This window comes from Ranitomeya imitator, chromosome 7 (genome assembly GCF_032444005.1).
Source record: "Ranitomeya imitator isolate aRanImi1 chromosome 7, aRanImi1.pri, whole genome shotgun sequence".
NCBI classification, from domain to species: domain Eukaryota; kingdom Metazoa; phylum Chordata; class Amphibia; order Anura; family Dendrobatidae; genus Ranitomeya; species Ranitomeya imitator.
The window spans coordinates 4,557,379-4,579,004 of record NC_091288.1 but is presented as its reverse complement, the minus strand read 5'-3'; the positions used below and the strand labels follow the sequence as shown (position 1 = coordinate 4,579,004).

Genomic DNA, 21,626 nt, shown 5'->3' with positions numbered 1-21,626 from the left:
CAGATGGCAAGATAGACTTGTGCACATTAGTAGCGACTCGTGAAGGGAAGAGTCATGTTAAACAATGTCAAAAGCTTATGAAGTTGTGTGGAATGCCAGAACGGGGGAGGTTACAGCCCCTGGAGTGGAAGATTGTCTTGAAAGAAAGAAAAGGTATCCTAGAAGATAATGGATTGTTGTCTACTGCTAGGGCATGGGAGAGAGTCTCTGAAAGTCTGTATAGAGAAAATTGGGTAGAAGAGGAAAGGAATAAAAAGGGCAGAGTTTTGAGTTATGTGTATTACAAAAATATATCCTGTGAGGGGCCACCACCTTATAATGGTGGCCCAGAGCCATGTGCTAACCCTGACGGCGGCCATCTTGTGAATGGCAAATCTGTTAGTGCTGACGGCAGCCATTTTGTGAATGGTAAATTTGTTAATGCTGGTAGCATCCATTTTGTGGATGGTAAATTTGTTAATGCTGGTAGCATCCATTTTGTGGATGGTAAATTTGTTAATGCTGGTAGCAGCCATTTTATGGATGGTAAATTTGTTAATGCTGGTAGCATCCATTTTGTGGATGGTAAATTTGTTAATGCTGGTAGTAGCCATTTTGTGAATGGTAAATTTGTTAATGCTGGTAGTAGCCATTTTGTAGATGGTAAATTTGTTAATGCTGGTAGTAGCCATTTTGTGAATGGTAAATTTGTTAATGCTGGTAGCAGCCATTTTATGGATGGTAAATTTGTTAATGCTGGTAGTAGCCATTTTGTAGATGGTAAATTTGTTAATGCTGGTAGTAGCCATTTTGTAGATGGTAAATTTGTTAATGCTGGTAGTAGCCATTTTGTAAATGGTAAATTTGTTAATGCTGGTAGCAGCCATTTTGTGGATGGTAAATTTGTTAATGCTGGTAGCATCCATTTTGTGGATGGTAAATTTGTTAATGCTGGTAGCAGCCATTTTATGGATGGCAAATGTGTTCATGCTGGCGGCGGCCATTCTGTGGATGGCAAATGTGTTAATTCTAATGGTGGCCATTTTGTGGATAACATGTAATTCTGACGGTAGCCATTTTCTGGATGGCAAATGTGCTGCTCCTGGTGGTGAACATCTTAGACTAAGGCTATACACCACATCACCAAATCCTTGTTACCCAGTAATGACCACTAACGGCCAATACTATTTTCCTTTGGGAAGTGAACAAGCTTTACCCATGTATCCTGTCTCAGTGGTTTCCAATGGGGCACCGAACCTTTCCCCTATCTAGCAATGCTCCCGCCTGGATCGTCCTCGGCACCAACCCTTTCTACTGTCACTTCCACTGCCAATTTAGCCGCACACCCACTGTTGTGAATTCTGTGGCCAAGCTCCCTCCTGTGGTCGTGAGTGGTACTTCGGCTGGTTCTGTCTATGAGCTTCCTTTGGTGGATGAGAGTGGTACTGCGGCTTCGGAGTTTCCTTCCTCAGGTGATGAGGTTAAGTTGTTAGGTGCTGCTCTATTTAACTCCACCTAGTGCCTTTATCCTGGCCTCCAGTCAATGCTCTAGTATTGGTCTTGCTTCCTCCTGGATCGTTCCTGTGGCCAGTCTGTCCTGCGTAAGCTAAGTTTTGCTTGTGTTATTTTTGTTTGCTATTTTTTTTCTGTCCAGCTTGCTTTGTTGGTTTTTCTTGCTTGCTGGAAGCTCAGACGCAGAGGGAGCACCTCCGTACCGTTAGTCGGTGCGGAGGGTCTTTTTGCCCCTCTGCGTGGTTGTTAGGTTTTTGTGTTGACCGCAAAGCTATCTTTCCTATCCTCGGTCTATTCAGTAAGTCGGGCCTCACTTTGCTAAATCTATTTCATCTCTGTGTTTGTGTTTTCATCTTTACTCTCAGTCATTATATGTGGGGGGCTGCCTTTTCCTTTGGGGAGTTTCTCTGAGGCAAGGTAGGCTTATTTTTCTATCTTCAGGGCTGGTTAGTTTCTCAGGCTGTGCCGAGTTGCATAGGGAGCATTAGGCGCAATCCACGGCTACCTCTGGTGTTGTGTGATAGGATTGGGGATTGCGGTCAGCGGAGTTCCCACGTCTCAGAGCTCGTCCTATGTTTTTGGTAATTGTCAGGTCACTTTGTGTGCTCTGAACTTCAATGTCCATTGTGGTTCTGAATTACCTGTTCACAACCACCCACACAAGATGCTCCAAGCAATGGCCTCTCCTCCCAACGCTTCCACTACAATAGCACTCTCACACAGTCTACCTAACCCTATACCCGGTACCTCACAGGCTCTCTTGCAGCCAAGTGCACACCTGTATGGGACGGTGGCAACTGTATCAAGGGGGGGCTCAATCTGGGAGGGGGATGTCAATAGCACAGGAAGCACAAAGGGGAGGGAATGTTGGCAACCTGTTTTCGAAAAAGAACTTCCTGAGGGACCCTTGTTAGTGGTGGGAAAGGGTGACATAACGACAATGGAAACAGACGCTATTGTTAAAGCTGCCAATTCTCGGTTAGAGCATAATGGAGGTGTAGCTAGAGCTATAGTGTAAGCAGGAGGGGCGACTATTCAAGCTGACAGTCAAATCATTGTTGAGTCACATGGTCAGATAGCTGTTGGGGACATAGTGGTGACTAAAGCTGGCAATCTTCCATGTAGAATGATCATACACGCTGTGACCCCTACTTTTGACCCTATTCATCCAGACGTTAGTGCTCAACAACTTCATGCAGCAATAACTCGCATTTTAGAGTATACGAATATTAGTGAGCAAATTGAGACCTTGACAATTCCGGTGCCATCTCTACTCCCGCCTCAGGTGTCACCACCAACAGTGCCAATGCTCATGTCTGAGGAGCCCACCCTCTACGTCAAGTTTACACCCCAGCAAGCTGCTACTCTGTTGTACCAAGCTCCAGATCCAGAAAAACAGCCGATGCCTTTCTACAGAAGCATGCTTCAAATCCAAAGTACTTACCCAGCTACGTGGCAAGATCTAATTTCCCTGTCAAATCTTAAAGCAGTCGATGCATATTGGCCTGTTATGGATATCGTGTTCAATGATGACTCAGTTGCCAATGGCAAGACATGGGACTCTGGTGTTGAGTTCTGCCAAGAACCCAAGACATGGGCCTCGGATGAGCTGGCTGACCTATCACTTATTGTCGCCAAAGGATTCCAGATGCCTCAAAGCTGATGCAGCCATTGTACAAAGACCTCAAGACATCAGCGTTTCCACTATGTACCAAATCCGTGGAAGCTTTCTACGCTCTTAAACAGGCCACACAGTCTGCACCAGCTTTTGGAATCCCAAATTCTGATATCATCTGAGGACATCCAGTTCTCTTAATGGCTCCACACGACATAATTGCTATTCCTGCAGCCCTAAACATCTGTTGGTGCAGCGTCATATGAGACTACAATATTCGCTGTTGGTTCCGGATAATGTCACTCTTGTCCGCTGCAGCATCTTCAAACTGTCCATGCTGCTTCCTCTTTCCAGGGGGGATGTGGATGATGATGCTCATGCTCTCGGAGAAGATGCCTCTACACACTCAAAGGAGGATCATGACTGTCTTGAACAAATGCAGAAAGAAGTAGCCTCCAAGAAAAACGTGTCTGAAGACCCATTCCCACATGCTGACCTGACGTTCCTCACTGATGGTTCCAGATTTGCAGATGAAACGGGAAGGTTCCATACGGGATATGCCGTGGTTACACATGACCAGGTCATCTCAGCTGGATCACTACCACCGCACATGTCTGCACAAGAAGCGGAACTTAAAGCTTTGACGTTGGCTTGTCAGGAAGCAACGGAGAAGGTGGTCAACCTCTACACGGATTCAAGATATGCTTTCGGAGTGGCTCATGACTTCGGCAGTATCTGGGCAGCCAGAGGATACCTAACGTCCAGTGGAACTCCTGTAAAACATGCTGCTACCATACAAGAACTTGTGGCCGCTCTTGATCTACGTTCGGAGGTTGCAGTGATCAAGATCAAAGCTCACGGAAGATTGGATTCTCCAGAAGCAAGGAGGAACTTCTTTGCTGACAAAACAGTAAAAACCTATGCTGCTGATCCATTTGGGAAAGAGAAAGCAGCGGTGTACGTGTCACAAAACACTGAAGAAGGGACTAAAGGCTCTCTTATGAGGATTATCCATCTACATCAAGACATTGGATGATGAAAAGAAGCCATGACAAGAAGGAGGAGCTAAAAAAGGATGAAGATGGAGTCTGGAGGGTGAACAAAAAGTTCTGTCTACCCCGTAATCTGTATTCCTCGGAGACAGAATGGGCACACGGTATCGCCCAGAGGCCGGAATCAGATGATTGACCTGATTTGGAAGACTTACATGGCACTTGGGATCTCTACTGTCACCCAAAAATACTGCAATTCCTGCCTTGTGTGTGCAACATGCAATCCAGCACCGCCCCAGAAAGTTACTCAGAAACATTGGCTAAACCACTCTATCCCTTTCGGAGGATTCAGATTGATCACATTCAAATGCCAAAAGTAGGGAAGTACGAGTATGTACTGGTAGTGACTGACATGTTCTCAGGATGGCCCGAAGCCTATCCAGTAATAAACATGACTGCCAGAGTGACTGTTAAGAGACTGATGACTGAAGTAGTATGCAGATATGGGGTCCCAGAGGTAATTGAGAGTGACCAAGGACCTGCGTTCACTGCAGCACTGACTAAGGAACTATGGACATTGGTGGGAGCTGATTTGGGTTTACATACTCCATATCACCCACAGAGCAGTGGGAAAGTAGAAACACTGAATGGCACCTTGAAAAATAAAATACTGAAAGCCAGTTAGGAGGTCAGACTTGGACAGACATTTTGCCCATTGCCTTATACTCAGTCAGAAACACTCCAAGGGGTCCCACCAAACTCACACCACACGAGATTCTTTTTGGGGGAGCCTCCAAGGTTGGGTCAATATTTTCCACAACAACTAGCTTTAGGAAGTGATACTCTTGTAAATTATGTAATTGTCCTTACTAAAAGAACTGTCAGTAACACATGTACAAGTTTTATCATCCATTCCAGATTCCAGTGAAGGTACCCATGATTTCCAACCTGGTGACTACATGCTGGTAAAGAAGTTCATCAGAAAGACATCCCTGCAGTCGAGATTTGAGGGTCCCTACCAAGTGCTCCTGACTACTCCTACTTCGGTCAGGATTGCTGAGCGTCTCCTGGATCCATATTATTATTATTATTATTATTGTTTATTGTTATAGCGCCATTTAATCCATCTCTCACATTATAAACTTGTTAGACAGTTAGGGACAGAGTAGGATCTGACCTGCTTGTCAAAGTCCAGCTACAAAGGGAGGTTTTCCACAAGGGAAAACTTGTCTCAAACTGGTGAAAACTCCAATTCCCCCCTCCCAGGCGAGACGGTCAGATCTAGGATGTGTTACATCAGGGTGAGTGACATGTGTAGTTTATGTAACCATGGAGATTGGAGAGTAATAGATCCAGCAGGTAGAAAAGTCCCGAGGACGCTGGTAGCGCGCTCCGAGATACCTCCTGATATATCCATGATTGGTCACACATTCTCTGGTGTCTATAGCATCTGTATTGTCATGAAGCCTCTGATGTCATAGTGACACTTAACACTGGTGGGTTAGGAAACCACGGTGGGATCAAGATAAAAAAAAAAAGGTTAATAAAGTATTTAGGGGGGACTGTTGAGGAGAGCCATAAGATCAAATACTTAATTAACCCCAAGCCATAAGAGATTGAGAGAAGTGACCCATAACGTGTATTGTTTGATCTTACATAAGTTTTTTAGATGAAAGTAAGACACTAAAGATGGCTGCCATTTCCTGTATCAGAGAGCCATGTGGCTGCCTGGCTGGTATCCAAGATGACGCCCACTCTGATGACCTCATGGATCCACCCACAGTGACGCCCACCTTGATGACCTCATGGACCAACCCACCCTGATCACCTCATGGATCCACCCATGGACTTGCTCATTGCCCAACCCACTAACCAATGGAATGCATCCGATCACTCCCATTTTAGAGCTAACCGAGCCCCCCTTACAGGGGATATGTAACCATGTGTTCTGACTGAATAAAGTCTGTTTTTCCCTTGCAGCTGGGCCATAGATTGATCATGGAGAGTTTACATATGACTGTGTGTTGTTATATGTTTATTTCTTTGGTGCGCACCTGATCAATATCCATTAGGCCAGGAGTAGGCAACTTAAGTGAAGTGAACATTTTATTATTAAATTGTTCAACCTAACAGACGGACATCCCACCATACTCCGCCTGTAAGGAGGCCAAGAGGTCTCTATCCGGTGAGCGGGGGACTCGGGAAACGTCTGCTGTATGAGGCCGGAGAGACCCCACAGCACACAGCAAACTGAAGGACACAGCCTGAGGTCCAGACAGCACTGATCGTGTGTGTACTGCTGACCCCACAATCACTGGGGTCTCGATTGCATCCGGCCGGGTGAACATCAGTCCACAGACGTGCAGGATGAGAATTTCTGGATGACTGGATGTCAGATTACAGGAATCACAAGAGCTGGCCGCTTCATGATGAACATGATGAGAAGAGCAGAAATGGATAAAGACGTGACCATTGCCCACTTATAGTAAGTGCTCACCCTGTGTCCTCCATCAGTGCCAGCGTGATCCTGGAGAAGACCCTGTTCTGGGTGTGGGACCCCGTCATGGCTTCATTCTGTGGGTAAATATTGGGGAGAGAAAATTAAGAAGTGGGAAAGATCTAGAACGGCCATTCCCAACCCAAGGCTCTCCACAACTCCCAGCGTGCCCAGTGTAGGTCATCCTGTCCGCTGAGATATGTGGGTATATAACATGCGGTGATTGCTATAAAGACCCCCAGACGAGCCCCCCGCACCTCTAGCAGCCTCTTCTCCCAATGGTTCAGCTCCGTGCCGATGCCGCCCTGGTTCTCCAGCTCCATGCCCTCCAGGATCGGGCATTCAAAGTGACGACGCACCTCCTCCTGAAACACACGACAGTACGACCACAAAACACAGAAGATAAGCAAAGACACCAGCATGATCAAGAGTTAGACTGGGAAAAATGGTCAGCAGAGCCCGGTCGAAACCAGAGGCCACGAGCAGGGTCACAGTCACCACCAGAGGGTGGGCTTCAGGCAGGGTCACAGTCACCAAAAGAGGGCGGGGGCCTCGAGCAGGGTCACAGTCGCCACCAGAGGATGGGCTTCAGGCAGGGTCACAGTCACCAAAAGAGGGCGGGGGCCTCGAGCAGGGTCACAGTCGCCACCAGAGGGTGGGCTTCAGGCAGGGTCACAGTCACCAAAAGAGGTGACCCTGAGAACCTTATCCTGAGAACCTTTTCACAAGTGTCTCAAAAGAGAAAATAATATATTCATCAGTAGAGCAGCCGTGGCCAATAAAACATGAGAAGAGAAAACACCGTGTGCACAGCTCACAGACTGGTGCTAATACTTAGGTTCCCAAACCGTCAATATGTGTAATATAAAAGTCTAGCACTCAACTTCAGTAACCGTAGAAACAATTGTAACCGTGAAAACGATTTATTAGTAGCACAAGAAACGTTTCAGTCCCTTGGGACTTTCATCAGTCGCTACAACATAAAAAAAAGAATGAAATAACAAAAAGGAAGTACAACCTGTACAAAAATAACTAAAGTATATACAAGAAAAACACAAATAAATAAACAGACAGGGTTTACCTGAAGTATAGGTCAAAAAATTATATGTGACATCGCTTATAGATATAACCAAGGAAATGGTAGCAAATAGCCAGGCTAAGTGTCACTCAAATAAGAGGGCGTGATTGAGCCAGTGGCCAATAAAACAGACCGCAATTATGATATTAACCTGGGGGGTCGGTCTAGAAACCTGACCTCAGACCAAAGTTATAAATTTAGGCTGCAGACAGAGAATTGGTTCACATGTGAGGGCAGTCTGAGAAGCTGATGTGATCCAATCTACATTATTCCTTCCCTCAGGAAGCAGAAAGCAACTACCAGTTAGATGATTTCTGTAAGTTTTCTCCTCTTTATTTTGATACTGTTTTGCATAAGTTGTATGTCTTTTTATTATCATATTTTTATACCTTTTCTTTTCTTATTGTAAGCACTGACCTTTTTGTTATTAAAGTATAAAACTTTAACAAGTTGAACCTTGAATGTTCTAAAAGAATCCATAGCCTAAGGTGTGTGAGCCTTATGAGTGATAATAATACTAATACAAATATGTCTATTTCTGGGACTCCTCGCCCGTGTATTCGGTGAGTGGTGGCAGCGTGTATGAGCGCGTGATTTATGCTCCCATTACAGCATAGGACAGAGGTTGAATGCTGGACTGAGAGTGGGGAGATAGATTAACCCTTGCAGGCACAACCCCAAGTCACGTGTGAGAGCAGGCACGTGACGAATAGGTGACACCACGGAGAAGGGATCCGTGACAAGTAGGACTACAGAAGCCATTTCTTTGCTTGCCACCTGGGTCTGCGGGCCGTGAAGTGCTGCGTTATAGGAGTCACCACTTCCATATGTGGTCTCCGCCATGGCTCATATCTGTAACGCACACTCACCGTGACCCTCGGAGTGACCAGCAGCTGGACATTGTGTTGGACCGTCCTGGCTCCTCTAACCTCCCAGGTCCTGGTCACGGTGCGGACCACCTTCTCTCCCCACTGGTAAACACCGAGGCTGCAATGAAGGGAGCCAGTAATATCACGTACATCTCCATCAGCGCGAGACAGGACGGACACTCACCTCTCATTGAAGACAGGCAGACCATTCGCGTTCCTCGGGGTCAGGGGCTCCCCGTTATCATCATAGTACAGTGCAAACAATCCGGCAGAAAATCCCTGGAAAAGTAAAACCGCACAGAAATCATGGACATCACCCAGACGAGCAGACTCGGCCACCTTGGCGGCACATTCCCAGGGGCCACCTCGGCGGCACATTCCCGGGGGCCGCCTCGGCGGCACATTTCGGGGGCCGCCTCGGCGGCACATTCCCGGGGGCCGCCCCGGCGGCACATTCCCGGGGGCCGCCCCGGCGGCACATTCCCGGGGGCCGCCCCGGCGGCCCATTCCCGGGGGCCGCCCCGGCGGCACATTCCCGGGGGCCGCCCCGGCGGCACATTCCCGGGGGCCGCCCCGGCGGCACATTCCCGGGGGCCGCCCCGGCGGCACATTCCCGGGGGCCGCCCCGGCGGCACATTCCCGGGGGCCGCCCCGGCAGCACATTGGCGATACGTACCAGAGCATGGATGATCTCGTGTTTCACTGTGGATAACATGCCCGCAAACTCCTGAGGCTGGGTGGAGATCATGCTGGGGCACAGGTTGGCATATCCGGCAATGGGTCTAAAAGGACAAATGACAATGAAGCCTCTGGATGTTGGGAGAGCAGCATTTAGATTTATCTATCCTGACTTCATTATAGTTTCTTTGTAAATGTATTTGTTTCCTTCCAAGATGGCGTCCATGTTCAGATAAGGGGAAAGTCTTTGTTTAACAGACTTCGAAAAAAACATATGAAGGTGAGAGTAAGGAAACTTGGGGTCAGTACGACCCCGAGACCACGAGCTAGGTGGTAACAGATTGGACGTGTGTCTGCTGCCCGCACATAGATGAGCCAATGATATTGTTACTATGCGTGAATACTAATAACCTATATAAAGACTGACCGGATGATGTAACACAGCGACATCTGCTTTGAGTCTTACTGTGTCAGCGTGGATCTTCCGCGCACGTATTTGAATCTTACAATTTAATTTGGAGCAGACACGACGTCTCAGAACCTCCCACATGATGTGGTGACGATAATGTACAGGACCGCTCACAATCCAGGACCCCCTGTTCATGCCGTGGGTTTCCTCCTTATTGTGCACATAGTAGATCAGTCTGAAGGCAGCAAAACCAATAAGAAGGGACAGCTATGGAAACGAGGAGTAACCCAGAAGGTTTAACCCCTCAGATTCCTCATGTGCCCCCATTACTATGTTGGCGGCCCTCCACCCCTCAGCTTCTCTCCGCAGCTCCCGCAGACCTGGATCAGTTCAGGTGCGGCGTGCTCATTGCTCGCTTCGTCAGGGAAGAGGTGCACAAGGACAATCTCCATTGGTTGCAGTCTGTGCATGGCAGGGGCAGTTTCCTATGACGCAGCCTCAATCCCTCTCGGTCTTATATACCCTGGACGTGTTTTATGGTTGGCCATGGATGTCGGTCGTTGGGTAATGCGCCATGTATGTGGAATAAATCACCACCAGGGTCACCAGCAGAGCCTCCCAGGCTTCACAGTGGGCACGGAACGTGGAGAAACCATCCGCTCACCTCTGCTGCCTCTCACAATGACATGGCAGCTGGTCGCAGACTCCTACGGTGTTGGCAGGTGCCTGCTATTTGACATCTGTAAACAAGGAGGAAAATGCAGAGCATCGATGAAAATATAATAACACATTTTATGTTTATTAATCCATATAAAAGTTAAAAATACTGTACCACAAAGTAACACACTGAGAAGATGGCGCCAGTCAAAATGCAGAAAGACCATGAACATAGCTTACCAGTAAAGGGGCGTGATGGAGGGACAGCCGCATGATGGACCCCGACGCGCGTTTCGCTGCAGTGCAGTGCGATCCATCATCCGGCTGTCCCTCCATCACGCCCCTTCACCGGTAAGCCATGTTCATCTATAGCAGACCTCCTGCACTTGCTATGATATTCAGTGACGCTTAATTTTCTTTTGGAAGTCTGTGGCTGTGACACTTTGTTTAGCTGGCTTATCTGGTTTAGACCACTAGTCATTTTGACACACATTGGACTATGGGGGTCCCTTTTTGGGTGGTCTTTCTGCATTTTGTTAGTGTGTTACTTTGTGGTACAGTATTTTTTAACTTTTATATGGATTAATAAAAATAAAACGTGTTTTTATATTTTCATCGATGCTGTGCATTTTCCTCCTTATTTACATGATTTCTTTGGAGCGGATTGAGTTGGTTTTGGGGGAGGGCGTCACTATCCGCCACACTCGACTTTCTAATATGTATTTGGGATTTCTGTTATCAATATTTGACATCTGTGCATCATTTATAACCGCTCATAATCTGCACCCACTAAGGAACTTATCCTCTGCAGCAGTGGTCTCTCTCAGTCTTTCTTTCCTGGGGCAGTCCTCATGAAAGCCAGTTTTATCATAAGTGATTGATGGTTTACTTGGTGGTACTTGAAGATACCTTTAAAGTTCTAGCAAGTTTCCAGGTAGACTGACCTTCATAATAATTTTTATTTATAAAGCACCAACATAATAAGCAGCACTTTACAAATAAGCAATGTCTTAGTTGATCACCGCTTGCCATATTCCGGGCTGGAGCAGTTGTGGAACTGGCTAAGCGCTGTATGCAGCTGTGCACCGACACTGCCGCTGCACTACACCTGATGGGCAGAAACCCTGACGGCCAAAGATTTCACAATGATCTCTGGACGAGGCAACCTGATCATTGGAGCCATTCAAGGTAATGACCTGATAAATCTGCTGAGAGAAGCCACTGGGGTGCAAAGCTGTCATCAGTAACGGGGACACATGAGGGGTCTGAGGGTTGAAAATCTGTAGTCTCAGGATTATTCACTCCGTTATGGCCAATAAGTTTACAACAGAGCCCCACTGGCTGTTACAAACTGCTACAGATGTGATGTATACACAAATGGCAACTTCTGCCCGTGCTCCTGAGGAATCTTGGCTTAATTCCCATGAAAAATGGCTCCTGGTTCAGTGAATGGCCGCGGTTCAGTGAATGGCCGCCTACAGTAAAGCATGGCGGGGGGCTCGGCCATACCTACAGTGAGACACCATGGGGGCTCAGCGATGCATACAGTGAAGCATGGCGGGGGACTCAGACAACACAGCCCCAACCCCCCACCTCAGACGCATCCACTTCTCCGATAAAAGACTGATATGCATACGGTTGACTGAGCATAGGTGCAGTGTCAAAACAACTCTAAGGGGAAAAAAAGCCCTCTAAGCAGCATCCGACCATTCAGAAAAATCACACCCCTTTCTTGTCATGTCAGTAAGGGGTTCCACCATTACCGAATAATTTTGAATAAACTTCCAGTAAAAATTAGGAAAACCCAGAAAATGCTGTAATGCCTTCAGATTCTCGGGACGGTCAAAGTCGAGTACAGCACGAACCTTTTCCGGATCCATCCGAAAACCCTAAGATTACAACAGGTACCCCAAAAACTGCACCTCCTGGATGGCGAAAACACATTTCTCTAGTTTGGCATAAAGCTTGTTATCCCTAAATATCTGAAGCACCTGTCTCACATGCCCCCCGATGTGTCTACAATCAGGTGAACCAAAATGTCATCCAGACAGACCATCAGAAACCTGCCACCAAATGATGGAAAACATCATTAATGAAATGCTGGAACACCGGAGGTGCATTGGTCACTGGCATGACCAGACTCTCGAAATGACCCTCAGGGGTGTTGAACGCGGTTTTCCATTCATCCCCTTCTCTGATTCTAACCAGGTTGTAGGCCCCCTTAAATCCAACTTGGAGGACACCTTAGCGCCCACCACCTGGCTGAACAGATCCAGAATCAGAGGAAGAGGGTATGGATCTCGGATGGTAATTACCGTATATACTCGAGTATAAGCCGACCCGAGTATAAGCCGACCCCCCTAATTTTGCCACAAAAAACTGGGAAAACTTATTGACTCGAGTATAAGCCTAGGGTGGAAATGCAGCATTTACCGGTGAATTTCAAAAATAAAAATAGATCATTATTTCCCCATAGCTGTGCCATATAGTGCTCTACACCGTTCATTATTTCCCCATAGCTGTGCCCCATATAGTGCTCTGCACCGTTCATTGTGCCCCATTGCTGTGCCATATACGGTGCCATATGCTCCCTGCATGTCCCACATATATACACAGCTCTGCCGCCTGCATGTCTCACATATACACAGCTCTGCCGCCTGCATGTAACATAGTAACATAGTAACATAGTTAGTAAGGCCGAAAAAAGACATTTGTCCATCCAGTTCAGCCTATATTCCATCATAATAAATACCCAGATCTACGTCCTTCTACAGAACCTAATAATTGTATGATACAATATTGTTCTGCTCCAGGAAGACATCCAGGCCTCTCTTGAACCCCTCGACTGAGTTCGCCATCACCACCTCCTCAGGCAAGCAATTCCAGATTCTCACTGCCCTAACAGTAAAGAATCCTCTTCTATGTTGGTGGAAAAACCTTCTCTCCTCCAGACGCAAAGAATGCCCCCTTGTGCCCGTCACCTTCCTTGGTATAAACAGATCCTCAGCGAGATATTTGTATTGTCCCCTTATATACTTATACATGGTTATTAGATCGCCCCTCAGTCGTCTTTTTTCTAGACTAAATAATCCTAATTTCGCTAATCTATCTGGGTATTGTAGTTCTCCCATCCCCTTTATTAATTTTGTTGCCCTCCTTTGTACTCTCTCTAGTTCCATTATATCCTTCCTGAGCACCGGTGCCCAAAACTGGACACAGTACTCCATGTGCGGTCTAACTAGGGATTTGTACAGAGGCAGTATAATGCTCTCATCATGTGTATCCAGACCTCTTTTAATGCACCCCATGATCCTGTTTGCCTTGGCAGCTGCTGCCTGGCACTGGCTGCTCCAGGTAAGTTTATCATTAACTAGGATCCCCAAGCAGGGGTGGATTAAGGGTAGCCAGGGCCCCGGGCTGTTCAGACACCGTGGCCCCCCCCCCCCCCCGGTCATGTGACGGGGGTCATGTGACGGGGGTCATGTGACGGGGGTCATGTGACGGGGGTCATGTGACGGGGGTCATGTGACGGGGGTCATGTGACGGGGGTCATGTGACGGGGGTCATGTGACGGGGGTCATGTGACGGGGGTCATGTGACGGGGGTCATGTGACGGGGGTCATGTGACGGGGGTCATGTGACGGGGGTCATGTGACGGGGGTCATGTGACGGGGGTCATGTGACGGGGGTCATGTGACGGGGGTCATGTGACGGGGGTCATGTGACGGGGGTCATGATATACCCGAACCAGATTATTCCAGAAAAATGGCCGGGCCCTACTCTACTGTAACCTATTAAATATTTGTTAGAATCTGCAATACAATTTAGGTATATTTTGACCAATAATATCACATACAAGGAACAAATACCACCGCACCATGACCAGACCACAAATTACAACCACAGTGATCGAATAATATCACATACAAGGAACAAATACCACCGCGCCATGTCAAGACCACATATTACCACCACTTGGTGACCAAATATCACATACAAGGGACAAATACCACAACACCATTTCCAGACCACATATTACCACCACATAGTGACTGAATACTACAATACTGATCAGCTAAAAACAACAACACAATACTATCACCATAAGTGCCAGTATTCACAGGAGATCTGTACTTAGTATGCAGTGTCTGTGTAGAGGTAATACAGAGATCACTGGTGGTATTATACACAGGACCTCTATATAGTATACAGTGTATAGTGTCAGTGTATAGGTAACACTGACTCACCAGTGACGTCTCTAGGTGAAGTCCTTCATCTTTCATCCAGCACAGACCGCCATCATTTCTTCCAGCCAGGACTCGTTTCTGCAGGAAATAACACAGTTATCTCGAGCTCCACTTGCAGAACACATTACTTAATTTTTCACAACTTCTACATTTCACCACATGAAGAAAAAAAGGCGATATAGTGTCACTCTGCACAGTAACAGGACCGACCCCCATTTAAAACAGTATACTCAAAAAATAAAATAAATACATCACTGCAGTAATAATATCCCTTAATTAGCCCCTATGGTAATAATATTCCACATCCTGGCCCCATGTGTCTCATTCCTGGCTCCAGCCATATGTTCTCGCATCCTGCCCTCATGAGTATCCATTCTACCCCATATGATCTCCACATCCTGCCCCATATGTCTCCACATCCTGCCCCATGATCCAATCCTGCCCCATGTCTTTCATTCTGCCCCGTGTCTCCAATCATGCCCCGTGTCTACATTCTGCCCATGCCTCCAGTCCTGCCCCCAGTGTGTCCAGCAATCTGCCCCAGTATATCCAGCATATTGCCCCAGTGTCCAGCAATCTGCCCCAGTGTCTCCAGCATATTGCCCCCAGTGTGTCCAGCATATTGCCCCCAGACAGTGTGTCCAGCAATCTGCCCCAGTGTGTCCAGCAATCTGACCCAGTGTGTCCAGCATATTACCCCCAGTGTGTCTAGCAATCTGCCCCAGTATGTCCAGCATATTGCCCCAGTGTGTCCAGCATATTGCCCCCAGACAGTGTGTCCAGCAATCTGCCCCAGTGCGTCCAGCATTGCCCCCAGTGTGTCCAGAATATTACCACCAGTGTGTCCAGCAATCTGCCCCAGTATGTCCAGCATTTCCCCCAGTATGTCCAGCATTTCCCCCAGTGTCTCCAGCATTGCCCCAGTGTCTCCAGCATTGCCCCAGTGTCTCCAGCAATCTGCCCCAGTGTCTCGAGCAATCTGCCCCCGTGTGTCCAGCAATCTGCCCCAGTGTCTCCAGCAATCTGCCCCAGTGTCTCCAGCAATCTGCCCCAGTGTCTCCAGCACTGCCTCAGTGTCCTCCAGCAATCTGCCTCAGTGTCCTCCAGCAATCTGCCTCAGTGTCCTCCAGCATTGCCCCAGTGTCCTCCAAAATTGCCCCACTGTCCTCCAGCATTGCCCCAGTGTCCTCCAGCAATCTGCCCCAGTGTCCTCCAGCAATCTGCCCCAGTGTCCTCCAGCAATCTGCCCCAGTGTCTCCAGCATTTCCCCAGTGTCCTCCAGCATTGCCCCAGTGTCCTCCAGCATTGCCCCAGTGTCCTCCAGCATTGCCCCAGTGTCCTCCAGCAATCTGCCCCAGTGTCCTCCAGCAATCTGCCCCAGTGTCGTCCAGCCATCTGCCCTAGTGTCCTCCAGCCATCTGCCCCAGTGTCCTCCAGCAATCTGCCCCAGTGTCCTCCAGCAATCTGCCCCAGTGTCCTCCAGCAATCTGCCCCAGTGTCCTCCAGCATTGCCCCAGTGTCCTCCAGCATTGCCCCAGTGTCCTCCAGCAATCTGCCCCAGTGTCCTCCAGCCATCTGTCCCTGTGTCCTCCAGCCATCTGCCCCAGTGTCCTCCAGCAATCTGCCCCAGTGTCCTCCAGCAATCTGCCCCAGTGTCCTCCAGCATTGCCCCAGTGTCCTCCAGCATTGCCCCAGTGTCCTCCAGCAATCTGCCTCAGTGTCCTCCAACAATCTGCCTCAGTGTCCTCCAGCAATCTGCCTCAGTGTCCTCCAGCATTGCCCCAGTGTCCTCCAAAATTGCCCCAGTGTCCTCCAGCATTGCCCCAGTGTCCTCCAGCAATCTGCCCCAGTGTCCTCCAGCAATCTGCCCCAGTGTCTCCAGCATTGCCCCAGTGTCCTCCAGCATTGCCCCAGTGTCCTCCAGCAATCTGCCCCAGTGTCCTCCAGCAATCTGCCCCAGTGTCGTCCAGCCATCTGCCCCAGTGTCCTCCAGCCATCTGCCCCAGTGTCCTCCAGCCATCTGCCCCAGTGTCCTCCAGCAATCTGCCCCAGTGTCCTCCAGCAATCTGCCCCAGTGTCCTCCAGCAATCTGCCCCAGTGTCCTCCAGCAATCTGCCCCAGTGTCCTCCAGCATTGCCCCAGTGTCCTCCAGCATTGCCCCAGTGTCCTCCAGCAATCTGCCCCAGTGTCCTCCAGCCATCTGCCCCAGTGCCCTCCAGCAATCTGCCCCAGTGTCCTCCAGCATTGCCCCAGTGTCCTCCAGCATTGCCCCAGTGTCCTCCAGCAATCTGCCCCAGTGTCCTCCAGCAATCTGCCCCAGTGTCCTCCAGCAATCTGCCCCAGTGTCCTCCAGCAATCTGCCCCAGTGTCCTCCAGCATTGCCCCAGTGTCCTCCAGCATTGCCCCAGTGTCCTCCAGCAATCTGCCCCAGTGTCCTCCAGCCATCTGTCCCTGTGTCCTCCAGCCATCTGCCCCAGTGTCCTCCAGCAATCTGCCCCAGTGTCCTCCAGCAATCTGCCCCAGTGTCCTCCAGCATTGCCCCAGTGTCCTCCAGCATTGCCCCAGTGTCCTCCAGCATTGCCCCAGTGTCCTCCAGCAATCTGCCTCAGTGTCCTCCAACAATCTGCCTCAGTGTCCTCCAGCAATCTGCCTCAGTGTCCTCCAGCATTGCCCCAGTGTCCTCCAAAATTGCCCCAGTGTCCTCCAGCATTGCCCCAGTGTCCTCCAGCAATCTGCCCCAGTGTCCTCCAGCAATCTGCCCCAGTGTCTCCAGCATTGCCCCAGTGTCCTCCAGCATTGCCCCAGTGTCCTCCAGCAATCTGCCCCAGTGTCCTCCAGCAATCTGCCCCAGTGTCGTCCAGCCATCTGCCCCAGTGTCCTCCAGCAATCTGCCCCAGTGTCCTCCAGCAATCTGCCCCAGTGTCCTCCAGCAATCTGCCCCAGTGTCCTCCAGCAATCTGCCCCAGTGTCCTCCAGCATTGCCCCAGTGTCCTCCAGCATTGCCCCAGTGTCCTCCAGCAATCTGCCCCAGTGTCCTCCAGCCATCTGCCCCAGTGCCCTCCAGCAATCTGCCCCAGTGTCCTCCAGCATTGCCCTCAGTGTGTCCACCGTTATAAAAACAAAACAAAAAAAAAAACAAAGTCTCCTCACCTGTCCGCGCTCCAGCGATGAGCTCCCTCCAACAGAGCACACTCGCCGGCGACTGACAATGACGTCAGACGCCAGGTGACATGTGCGCCTGCGGCCGACATCAGCCGCCAGCCTCCAATTGGCTAGCGGCTGTTGTTAACTATTGACGTGCGGGCGCGCGCCCGCACATCAATAGGAAACCGCCGCAGCACCGGAAAGGGCCCGGTGAGCAGATGAGAAGGGGCACGATGCGGGCCCCCTCTCTCTGCCCACCGGGTCCGGGGGCACACAAATGCCGGCGGCGGCCGCCGGAATTCACAGATGATTATCAGAGGGTCAATCTGTGCGGTAGCCCAGGGCCCCCCCAGACCACTGGGCCCTGGGCTACCGCCCATATTGACCCTCTGATAATCCGCCCCTGTCCCCAAGTCCTTCTCCCTGTCAGATTTACCCAGTGGTTTCCCGTTCAGTGTGTAATGGTGATATTGATTCCCTCTTCCCATGTGTATAACCTTACATTTATCATTGTTAAACCTCATCTGCCACCTTTCAGCCCAAGTTTCCAACTTATCCAGATCCATCTGTAGCAGAATACTATCTTCTCTTGTATTAAGTGCTTTACATAGTTTTGTATCATCTGCAAATATCGATATTTTACTGTGTAAACCTTCTACCAGATCATTAATGAATATGTTGAAGAGAACAGGTCCCAATACTGACCCCTGCGGTACCCCACTGGTCACAGCGACCCAGTTAGAGACTATACCATTTATAACCACCCTCTGCTTTCTATCACTAAGCCAGTTACTAACCCATTTACACACATTTTCCCCCAGACCAAGCATTCTCATTTTGTGTACCAACCTCTTGTGCGGCACGGTATCAAACGCTTTGGAAAAATCGAGATATACCACGTCCAATGACTCACCGTGGTCCAGTCTATAGCTTACCTCTTCATAAAAACTGATTAGATTGGTTTGACAGGAGCGATTTCTCATAAACCCATGCTGATATGGAGTTAAACAGTTATTCTCATTGAGATAATCCAGAATAACATCCCTCAGAAACCCTTCAAATATTTTACCAACAATAGAGGTTAGACTTACTGGCCTATAATTTCCAGGTTCACTTTTAGAGCCCTTTTTGAATATTGGCACCACATTTGCTATGTGCCAGTCCTGCGGAACAGATCCTGTCGCTATAGAGTCCCTAAAAATAAGAAATAATGGTTTATCTATTACATTACTTAGTTCTCTTAGTACTCGTGGGTGTATGCCATCCGGACCCGGAGATTTATCTATTTTAATCTTATTTAGCCGGTTTCGCACCTCTTCTTGGGTTAGATTGGTGACCCTTAATATAGGGTTTTCATTGTTTCTTGGGATTTCACCTAGCATTTCATTTTCCACCGTGAATACCGTGGAGAAGAAGGTGTTTAATATGTTAGCTTTTTCCTCGTCATCTACAACCATTCTTTCCTCACTATTTTTTAAGGGGCCTACATTTTCAGTTTTTATTCTTTTACGATTGATATAGTTGAAGAACAGTTTGGGATTAGTTTTACTCTCCTTAGCAATGTGCTTCTCTGTTTCCTTTTTGGCAGCTTTCTCATATATACACAGCTCTGCCGCCTGCATGTCCCACATATATACACAGCTCTGCTCCCTGCATGTCCCACATATATACACAGCTCTGCTCCCTGCATGTCCCACATATATACACAGCTCTGCTCCCTGCATGTCCCACATATATACACAGCTCTGCTCCCTGCATGTCCCACATATATACACAGCTCTGCTCCCTGCATGTCCCACATATATACACAGCTCTGTCACCTGCATGTCCCACATATATACACAGCTCTGCTCCCTGCATGTCCCTCATATATACACAGCTCTGCTCCCTGCATGTCCCACATATATACACAGCTCTGCTCCCTGCATGTCCCACATATATACACAGCTCTGCTCCCTGCATGTCCCACATATATACACAGCTCTGCTCCCTGCATGTCCCACATATATACACAGCTCTGCTCCCTGCATGTCCCACATATATACACAGCTCTGCCGCCTGCATGTCCCTCATATATACACAGCTCTGCCGCCTGCATGTCCCACATATATACACAGCTCTGCCGCCTGCATGTCCCACATATATACACAGCTCTGCTCCCTGCATGTCCCACATATATACACAGCTCTGCTCCCTGCATGTCCCACATATATACACAGCTCTGCTCCCTGCATGTCCCACATATATACACAGCTCTGCTCCCTGCATGTCCCACATATATACACAGCTCTGCCGCCTGCATGTCCCTCATATATACACAGCTCTGCCGCCTGCATGTCCCACATATATACACAGCTCTGCCGCCTGCATGTCCCACATATATACACAGCTCTGCTCCCTGCATGTCCCACATATATACACAGCTCTGCTCCCTGCATGTCCCACATATATACACAGCTCTGCTCCCTGCATGTCCCACATATATACACAGCTCTGCCGCCTGCATGTCCCACATATATACACAGCTCTGCTCCCTGCATGTCCCACATATATACACAGCTCTGCTCCCTGCATGTCCCACATATATACACAGCTCTGCTCCCTGCATGTCCCACATATATACACAGCTCTGCTCCCTGCATGTCCCACATATATACACAGCTCTGCTCCCTGCATGTCCCACATATATACACAGCTCTGCTCCCTGCATGTCCCACATATATACACAGCTCTGCCGCCTGCATGTCCCACATATATACACAGCTCTGCTCCCTGCATGTCCCACATATATACACAGCTCTGCTCCCTGCATGTCCCACATATATACACAGCTCTGCTCCCTGCATGTCCCACATATATACACAGCTCTGCTCCCTGCATGTCCCACATATATACACAGCTCTGTCACCTGCATGTCCCACATATATACACAGCTCTGCTCCCTGCATGTCCCACATATATACACAGCTCTGCTCCCTGCATGTCCCACATATATACACAGCTCTGCTCCCTGCATGTCCCACATATATACACAGCTCTGCTCCCTGCATGTCCCTCATATATACACAGCTCTGCTCCCTGCATGTCCCACATATATACACAGCTCTGCTCCCTGCATGTCCCACATATATACACAGCTCTGCTCCCTGCATGTCCCACATATATACACAGCTCTGTCACCTGCATGTCCCACATATATACACAGCTCTGCTCCCTGCATGTCCCACATATATACACAGCTCTGCTCCCTGCATGTCCCTCATATATACACAGCTCTGCTCCCTGCATGTCCCTCATATATACACAGCTCTGCTCCCTGCATGTCCCACATATATACACAGCTCTGCTCCCTGCATGTCCCACATATATACACAGCTCTGCCGCCTGCATGTCCCACATATATACACAGCTCTGCTCCCTGCATGTCCCACATATATACACAGCTCTGTCACCTGCATGTCCCACATATATACACAGCTCTGCTCCCTGCATGTCCCACATATATACACAGCTCTGCTCCCTGCATGTCCCTCATATATACACAGCTCTGCTCCCTGCATGTCCCTCATATATACACAGCTCTGCTCCCTGCATGTCCCACATATATACACAGCTCTGCCGCCTGCATGTCCCACATATATACACAGCTCTGCTCCCTGCATGTCCCACATATATACACAGCTCTGCTCCCTGCATGTCCCACATATATACACAGCTCTGTCACCTGCATGTCCCACATATATACACAGCTCTGCTCCCTGCATGTCCCACATATATACACAGCTCTGCTCCCTGCATGTCCCTCATATATACACAGCTCTGCTCCCTGCATGTCCCTCATATATACACAGCTCTGCTCCCTGCATGTCCCACATATATACACAGCTCTGCTCCCTGCATGTCCCACATATATACACAGCTCTGCTCCCTGCATGTCCCACATATATAC

The 21,626-nt window shown here is 48.8% G+C and overlaps 1 protein-coding gene across 1 annotated transcript in view; it reads right to left on the bottom strand.

Annotated features, from left to right (window-relative positions):
• Positions 1–21,626, bottom strand: part of LMLN (leishmanolysin like peptidase) — a 59,991-nt gene that overhangs the window by 21,435 nt on the left and 16,930 nt on the right. Inside the window, exons 7-11 of the mRNA XM_069732572.1 lie at positions 9,219–9,324; positions 8,727–8,821; positions 8,543–8,660; positions 6,853–6,960; positions 6,596–6,672 (exon numbers count right to left, since the gene is read on the bottom strand). Of these exons, the coding sequence (XP_069588673.1) occupies positions 6,596–6,672; positions 6,853–6,960; positions 8,543–8,660; positions 8,727–8,821; positions 9,219–9,324 (504 nt within the window). The remainder of the gene's footprint in view (positions 1–6,595; positions 6,673–6,852; positions 6,961–8,542; positions 8,661–8,726; positions 8,822–9,218; positions 9,325–21,626) is intronic.